This window comes from Pagrus major, chromosome 2 (genome assembly GCF_040436345.1).
Source record: "Pagrus major chromosome 2, Pma_NU_1.0".
NCBI lineage: Eukaryota > Metazoa > Chordata > Actinopteri > Spariformes > Sparidae > Pagrus > Pagrus major.
In genome coordinates this window covers 8,539,925-8,549,306 of record NC_133216.1, presented here as the reverse complement: position 1 = coordinate 8,549,306, position 9,382 = coordinate 8,539,925, and the positions used below count along the sequence as shown (strand labels likewise).

Genomic DNA, 9,382 nt, shown 5'->3' with positions numbered 1-9,382 from the left:
CTAAGGTATGTCAACTCTTTTGAAAATGTTCCAAATCCTAGATCGAATTTCTTTTGTCCTTAAACTGTAGACAAAAGGATTCAGTGTAGGTGGGCCGATGTAAGACCAGATTGTTAATCCATGGCGTTGTTCAACAGTTAATGACACTCCCATTCTGCTTACGACAATGCGGAAAAAGATTGGAAGGTAAAAACACACTACCACGATCAAGTGACTCAGACAAGTGCTGCCCATTTTTCTTTTTTCTTCTGATGAGGATAATTTCACAAAATATGCAATGAAAAAGTATGACAGAGCAATAAGAGAGAAAGTGAAAAATAAGAGAAAGAATGATATGACAGTTATTATATTGAAATAGTAACCGAGGTCAGCACAAGTAGTTCTCAGTACAGCAGCGTAGTCACAGAAACCGTATACCAGCTTTGTGTGGCAGTGAGGGAGAGGGAGCACAGTCGCAGGCATTACAGCCATTAAACCACAGGCAGCAATCCACAGCATATATACAAGTAGAATGATGCGTACGTTTGTTAAATAACTGTTGTACTGAAAAGGACAGCTGACAGCAATCAATCGATCGAATGCCATTACTGCTAAAGCAAACGTCTCCATCACCCCTCCCACATTCATAATAAACATCTGAACTACACATGGCACATAGGATATAGTATTAACACCAGTAAGTAGAGTCCCAATTATTGTTAGACTGACACTGGTGGTGCAGAGTATGTCAACAACAGCAAGGTTGCAAATCAGAAGAAACATCGGTTTGTGCAGTTTCTTGTCATTAATAATGACGACAATGTTTACCATATTGGCTAGAACAGCTACAATAAATGTAATCAATATAAACACACCGACTACAAAAGGCCTTTGGGTTGTTTCAAAACCACCTAGAATAAATGCTGTGACTTTGATTGAAGCGTTGTGTGAAGGCATACTTAACAAAAGATCAAGATGAACAAAATGCGCTTGATGAAACAATTCCTTTCAAAGCCAGATCTTTCAACATATTGCAAATCATTATCAACCGTTTACAAAAATCACCGAGCTCTATCAAACTGCTTTCACAACAACTAACAACAGAGTTAACTAACAACAGAGTTTACCAGACAGCAGGTCAGGATTTAGGGTTTTAAGGCTCACCAGGACAGAAACTTTTCATTGGGCGGACCCATCGTCCAATCACATTGGATATTGAGACCAGTTGATGATAGACAGACAAACACTTTATTGATTCAAAGATAAATGTAGGCATTAAGAAGCTTTTATGGCACATACAGTACAAAAACACCAATACATACAATTATAAATGAAAATAAAAACAAGAATTAAGAATAAAACCACAGAATTGAAATAATCATTGAGCCACCAGATCTGAGCTGTTATTGTAATGTGCAAAGGGAGACAGTTGAAATGTAAGGTGAATAACAGTGCAGGTACTGCAAAATTAAAGTGATTAAACTATAAAAACAGTGCTAGAATGAGTTTTACTTTGGATGATATAAATTAAATGCAAATTGAAGATACATGTATGAACAGATTCAAAAGGAGCTTGTGCAGAGGGCTTACATCAGTAAATGACAGTCCAAGTTAGGTTTGTAAAAGACAAAGAGCTGGTCTGTTAGAAGAAAAGGATCAATTCAGGAGCACAATTCAGACACATGGCAACTCAAAGTGCTTTACAGAGGCATAAAAATGACATTAAAAGAAATTAAAAATTGTATTAAAATACATTAAAACAAAACATTAAAACAAGTTAAGAAATAGCAAAGAAGGCAAAAATAGAATAGGTTTAAAAGAGACAAGAATTTCTTCATTCATACTGGTTGGTGTTTACGTTCCACCGCACGCCCATGCGCAGGAGGCACAGCGCTTGCTCGCCGACCAAATACAGTCTGTAGAACTAAATCACTTGGGTCGGTCGGACAGACACTTCTCCACGTATAACTGCTGTATTTTTTTTCCGCCTCTGATACTACCTCTGAAGGCGCATCAGAGGCGCAGCAAAATTTCACCCCTCGCCGCATCTGAGACTTTCACACAGAGGCGGATGCGGAGCATTGGCGCAGGATCCCCGCATGCAAACGGCAGTGTGAATGTGGCTACTGACACTGAAACTGAAAATGTCTCTTACCTCTTGCTGACACCATACAGTCACGTTGCACTAATGAGAGACATGTGATTACATATCTCTTTCACTTTGTTGTCACTTATGGTTCCGTCTGTCTCGTTTTCATGTTGTCTATTTATTGTTTATTGGCAATAAAACTCTTTCTGATTCTGATTCTGAATAGAAAATAAAAGTCACAGTGCAGTTCAAAGCCTTAAAATTGCTTCAGTGAAAAGCAGTGGCAAACAGAAAGGTCTTCAGTCTTGATTTAAAAGAGGTGAGAGTTGGAGCAGACCTGCAGTTTTCTGGGAGTTTTTTCCAGATATGTGGTGCATAATAACTGAACACTGCTTCTCCATGTTTAGTTTTGACTCTAGGGACTGAAAGCAGACCTATACCTGATGACCTCAGCGGTCTGGATGGTCCATAACGTGGCAGCAGATCAGTAATTGTTTTTTAGAGTCCTGTAAAGACACTGTTACAGTAGTCGAGTCTGCTGAAGATAAATGCATGGATACGTTTTTTCCAAATCCTGCCGAAACATGAGTCCTTTTATCCTGGATATATTTTTAAGATGATAGTAGGCCGACTTCGTAATTGACTTAATGTGGCTGTTGAAGTTCATGTCTGAGTCCATGATTACACCGAGGTTTCTGGCTTGGTTTGTAGTTTTCAACATTACAGATTGAAGCTGAGCAGAGACTGTTAGTCGTTCTTCCTGGGCTCCAAAAACAATTATTTCAGTTAGGGCTGGGCGATATATCGATATAAAAAATATATCGATATATTTTTTAAATGTGATATGGAATTAGACCATATCGCATATATCGATATAGTTCAAATTTGCGCTGTGATCCTTGCCCCAGGCAAGCTGCTGACCCGGAGCTCTCTGCACTGCTCCCCGCTCCCCGCGCCCCCGCCCCTCCTCCTTCATGCACAGAGGGGGAGGGGCAGGAACAGACACTCCGCACTCTTCAACAAACATGGAGGAAGCAACAACGTCTGCGGAGCGTGCGGAGGAGGAATTGGTCAGTAAAAGAAAAAGCAGTGGCTCAGTAATTTGGAGATGGTTCGGATTCAAAGTATCAGATGAGCAGCAAAATCACGTTATATGCAGGGAGTGCCATAAACAAGTTACAGCCAGGAGTGGAAGCACTACAAATCTTTTTCACCACCTAAAACAGTGGCACAAACTGCAGTACGAAGAGTGTGTGAAACTGCGCGCTGCAGAAGCCCCAGCCGCAAGCCATCCACAACCCGAAAAATCTCCAGCCCCAAAACAAAGCTCACTGCAAGCTTCATTTTCCCGCAGTGTGCCTTATGAAAAGAAAAGTGGCAAGTGGTGTACTATAACTAAAGCGATGTCCTATCACATTGCTAAAGATATGGTCCCTGTTGCAACTGTGGAACAAGTCGGATTCAAAAAGCTACTGAAAACTATGGACCCGAGATATGAGCTTCCCAGTCGCAACTACTTTGCACGAGAAGCACTGCCACAAATGTACACTGAAGTCAGGCAGAGCCTTGCTGACCGGCTCGCTAACGTGACCCATTTTGCGTTGACCAGCGACATGTGGTCGAGCAGGATGTGTGAGCCTTACATGAGCATGACATATTGAGTCATATTTTGTTCTTTTGTAATGTTCGTTATTTGCATCCGTGGATTTGTTAGAAAGGAGAAGAAAATCTGTAATTTGATTTTAATAAGCCATTAATAGTTGTCAAACTAAAAAAATGTTGATATTGTACTTTTCTCATATAAATATATTTATTTCAGAAAAAGATTGGCCTATTTTATTTTATAGGCTTTTTTTATTTAAGATATTTTTTTATTTAAATGTGCACCTTACGGAGCTTTGATTTCAAAAAAGGTACTCCTGTTATACAGTATTTATGTTTACATTTTATTGTTATTTGAACAGCTGAGCATTTATTCATGAACCAGGTGAAGAAACCTGTTTATTATTTATTCATTTGATTTTGCAACTGTTCACTGAAATAGCCGATTTCAATAAAACTACTTGTGACATGTCATATTTGGCTTTGACTTTGACTGAACATTTGCTCTCACTTTGCGGAAAAAATATCGGATATAAATCGTATATCGATATTCAGCCTAAATATATCGGGATATGACTTTTGGTCCATATCGCCCAGCCCTAATTTCAGTCTTGGTTTTGGATTGGAAGACATCAAAACAGCCATTTATTATTAAGTAATTGTTCAGCTGTTGAAAAACAGCTTTTTCACTGATTTTACTTAAAATAAGGAGGTTTGATATGGGCCTATAATTATTCATTACTGATGTGTCTGGATTGTTCTTCTTCAGGAGTGGTTTGATAACTTCAGTTTTCATGGCTTGGGGGAAGACGACTTAGAGAAGAGACATGTTGACAATCTGTAGCAGATTTGAAGTCATGCAGTCTGAAACTTTTTTGAAGAACCCTGCTGGTAAAATATCAAGGCAGCAAGGCACACCTCCTGTACCTGGTACGGTGGCACTGACCGCTTGTCTAATTTTCTGAATTTTGTCAGTGAAGAAGGATGCAAATTCATTACAGGCCCTGGTAGATAGATGTTCAGAGGCTACTGGCACAGGAGGGTTTGTTAGCCTGTCGACATTGACAAACAGGGCACATGCATTATTATTGTTTTTGGTGATAATGTCTGAAAAGAAGGACTGCCTTGACTTTTTCAGTTCTAAATTGAAAAATGTAAAGTCTCTCTTTAAAAATGTCAAAATGAACCTGGAGATATGTTTTTCGCCACCTGCGCTCTGCTTTTCAACATTCCTTTTTTTTCCATTTTGCGTGGCATTTCTCCAAGGAGATTTTTTCTTACCAGAGACCACCTTCACTTTAGTGGGTGCAATGGCATCAATAACATTTGTAACTTTAGAAGTGAAATGATCTACAAGGTCATTGACAGAGAGGCTTTAACTAACAATAATTTTATATTTTATTAGCAATAATACTGACTCTGGATTGTCATTAAAATAAATGATTCAAAATAAGAAAAAGTGCAAGATATACCTTTCCAGTCTAAGGTGGATTTCTCCAAATGCCCTGAGCCTCAATCCAAAACCTAAAAAATTCATTTAATGGCAAAGAAAAGGATCAAAATTTCCATTAAGGATGACGTATAGAATAATGATTAATTATGAATGATTAATAATTATTATCGATTTTAATTAACTCATCATTGCAGCTCTAATATGTTGAGATTTTTCTGAGACATGCATCTGATGTGCGTATGAATTTTCCGTCTACAATAATGATATATCATAGACATCATTGGCACACAATTTATGGACATAAAGTTTAACAAACAGTTACACAAATGTATGGATGAATTTTAGCACAACACTTTAAAGAACACTACAGGAGGCAACATTTTAAAGGATGTAAATTCACAGTTCACAACAACACACTAAGATATGTCAACCCTTTTGAAAATGTTCCAAACCCTAGATCTAATTTCTTTTGTCCTTAAACAGTAGATGAAAGGATTCACTGCAGGTGGGCCGATGAAGGTCCAGATTGTTAAGCCATGGCGTTGCTCATGAGTTAATGACACACCCATTCTGGTCAAGACAATGCGAATAAACAGTGGAAAGTAAAAACACACTACCACGATCAAGTGACTCAAACAAGTGCTGCCCATTTTTCTTTTTTCTTCTGATGAGGATAATTTCACAAAATATGCAATGAAAAAGTATGACAGAGCAATAAGAGAGAAAGTGAAAAATAAGAGAAAGAATGATATGACAGTTATTATATTGAAATAGTAACCGAGGTCAGCACAAGTAGTTCTCAGTACAGCAGCGTAGTCACAGAAACCGTATACCAGCTTTGTGTGGCAGTGAGGGAGAGGGAGCACAGTCGCAGGCATTACAGCCATTAAACCACAGGCAGCAATCCACAGCATATATACAAGTAGAATGATGCGCACGTTTGTTAAATAACTGTTGTACTGAAAAGGACAGCTGACAGCAATCAATCGATCGAATGCCATTACTGCTAAAGCAAACATCTCCATCACCCCTCCCACATGCATATTAAACATCTGAACTACACATGGCACATAGGATATAGTATTAACACCAGCAAGTAGAGTCCCAATCATTGTTAGACTGACACTGGTGGTGCAGAGTATGTCAACAACAGCAAGGTTGCAAATCAGAAGAAACATCGGTTTGTGCAGTTTCTTGTCATTAATAATGACGACAATATTTACCATATTGGCTAGAACAGCTACAATAAATGTAATCAATATAAACACACCGACTACAAAAGGCCTTTGGGTTGTTTCAAAACCACCTAGAATAAATGCTGTGACTTTGATTGAAGCGTTGTGTGAAGGCATACTTAACAAAAGATCAAGATGAACAAAATGCGGTTGATGAAACAATTCCTTTCAAAGCCAGATCTTTCAACATATTGCAAATCATTATCAACCGTTTACAAAAATCACCGAGCTCTATCAAACTGCTTTCACAACAACTAACAACAGAGTTAACTAACAACAGAGTTTACCAGACAGCAGGTCAGGATTAAGGGTTTTAAGGCTCACCAGGACAGAAACTTTTCATTGGGCGGACCCATCGTCCAATCACATTGGATATTGAGACCAGTTGATGATAGACAGGCAGACACTTTATTGATCCCAAGGTCAATTTAGGCACTAAGAAACTTACATGACAATACAATAATAAATGACAATAAAAACAGGAATATAAGAATAAAAACACAGAAATGAAATAATCATTCGAGCCACCAGATCTGAGCTGCTATTGTAATGTGCAAAGTGAAATAGTTGACATGTAAGGTGATTAACAGTGCAGGTACTGCAAAATTAAGGTGATTAAACTGTAAAAACAGTGCTAGAATGAGTATTACTTTGGATGATATAAATTTAATGCAAATTGAAGATATATGTGGGTGTGTGACGTGACATGGCAGTTTTGCTGTCTTCAGTGTCAAACATGTATAAATATAAAATATATTTGTCAAAAACCTTCTCAATATTGTGCAGAAGATTATGCTTTATGTGAACATACTCAACATTAAAACAGTTCATCACTCATTTTTTCAGAATTTTCAACCAAACATAACAAAACTCATATGGTGTGACTGTCCGGCACTTGTTTCTCAAAGTAAGAACTTGAATAAAGCTAAGAAAAATAAATACAAAAATTCTCAAAACAATACAGAAAAATAATACAGATGTCTATTTGTGAGCCTACTCTTTTCAAAGTCCAAGCATAATGTTTTGAGTCAGTTCTGATCAAAAAGATTTTGTCACACAAATCAAAATCATATGGTGTGACACTATTTTGGGATATTTCAACGGGCAACTGTTTTGACATCCTTGGGAATGAGAGGTCCTTCTTCAGCAAGGTTGTTCAGTACTATTAATACCAGACCATGAAATGTTTCTGAGGAGAATTATCATTTTTATGTTTTCAATAAATCAGATTTTGTTGGCACTCTGACAAAAGTCCCACTTCCAGATGTCTTTTGGTATGACACATTTTTCATAGAAATGCAAAAGAAATTTCATTTTTTTTGTCATAATTACATGTAAATCTATGTTGCTTTGTTATAGCTAGCATCTTGTTAGCATGTTAATGTGTAGCTACAAGACTCAAGGTTGTGCTAAGTGCAGAAAACATAATATGGTGTGACACTTTATCATATGGTGTGACATGTCTGCCTGTCACGCCATATGATTTTGATTGTCACACCATATGATACGAATTGTAGTTTCCTGCAGATATAACAATAAATAACAAAGTCCAATGTATGTTTTGTCCTTTTAAACATTTGTTTACATCCATCATCATATAAAAGCTGTAATTATCCACAATAGATTGTGTTTAGTTTAGTTTAGTTTTATTCGGTGATACAGATTTCTAGTTTATCAGACAGACTCAGCAGACCCCTTCACAGAAACCTTAGAATGCTGTTTAAGTCTAAACAATGTTTTGTCTTCGTCTTAAACCATACATTCCCTTTTCTTTTGTCAGCTTGAGGCAAATAATGACACCCTGCGAGGAGAGAGGAGTTGCTGAGGCAAAGAAAAGAAAAGTAAACGACAACGGTCTGTTTCCATTCGCTGACCAATAGGAAGGTCGGAGGGAGGGTTTTAGAGGGTGCCTTCATTGTTGATTCAAAAGGCCTTGGGGCAGATTTCTTGAAGCCTGGCAATACATGATATCTAAAATATCATTGGACTAGGACACTGTAGGCAGTGCAACTAAGAGGAAGGCAGTTATGAAATGCAGAGAATCTCATCTCATCTCAACCCTAATTAATATTTCCTGCCATATGAGTGATCAGTACTCACCAATAGGTAGGTTCATACATGTTTTGCATTGACACATGGCGACATGATCATACGGTGTGACACTATATCATGTGGTGTGACATTCCAAATTGTGAAAATAACATACCTTTATTAATGATAAAATGTGCAAATGTTCATGGAATACATAGAAAATAGTATGAGCAAGAGTCACAAATATTTTTATAATTTTATAGCAAGGTTTGTCACAATAAATAGAAAATACGTTGAAAGACTGACGACATAGGTCTCACATTGAGCAATGATTTAGAAAATAATACACAAATTTAATTAATTTTCACAAAACTATAATGGATCACAGTTTAGTTATGATAAAGGACTTTGATAAAGTGAGTAACTTAAGAAAGGTATAATCCATTTTCATTTTATATACAATTATTTTCATGTCACACCATATGACGATTTTAGGCACTAATACAACAAATTGTCACATAAATTCTGATTCCAATTGAAAATCTAAAAATAACATATGTTTCTATAAAGATGAGAGTTAGTAGAACAAAAGTCAATAATTTTTATGCCTGTTATTTGAAGTTTTTGAAAAAACACTTTTTTCTGGTGTATATGTCACTGACCCATGTATGAACAGATTCAAAAGCGACTTGTGCAGAGGGCTTACATCAGTAAATGACAGTCCAAGTTAGGTTTGTAACAGACAAAGAGCTGGTCTGTTGTCCAGCAGGCCTCTCCCAGGGGTGTCTTCAAAAGATGCAATTGCAGAGAACCAGATCATTCACCACCCATCCTTCCCCGGGGATGAGGCCTCTTCCACCTGGACTCTCTGTAGGAGTGGCAGCAGGAAGGTGAAGGCATTCCAGAGGCACTGCGGCGACTGATGCATCTTCGCTCAAGGGGGGATTGTCTCAAAAGCCAATGTTATAGCCTTGAAAAGTGTTAAAATTTTCC

General features: G+C 37.6%; 1 protein-coding gene and 1 pseudogene across 1 annotated transcript; both read right to left on the bottom strand.

Annotated features, from left to right (window-relative positions):
• Positions 1-936, bottom strand: LOC141012145 (olfactory receptor 13G1-like). Its single transcript, XM_073485552.1, has one exon. The coding sequence runs from the start codon at positions 934-936 to the stop codon at positions 1-3; it is 936 nt and encodes a 311-aa protein (XP_073341653.1).
• Positions 937-5,464: 4,528 nt separating this feature from the next.
• On the bottom strand, positions 5,465-6,475 carry LOC141012136 (olfactory receptor 13G1-like; annotated as a pseudogene).
• Between the last annotated feature and the right edge of the window lie 2,907 nt (positions 6,476-9,382).

What these genes read in the sequence shown, in the direction of transcription:
- LOC141012145 (XM_073485552.1), bottom strand. Translation starts at nt 936, where the DNA reads ATGCCTTCACACAACGCTTCAATCAAAGTCACAGCATTTATTCTAGGT.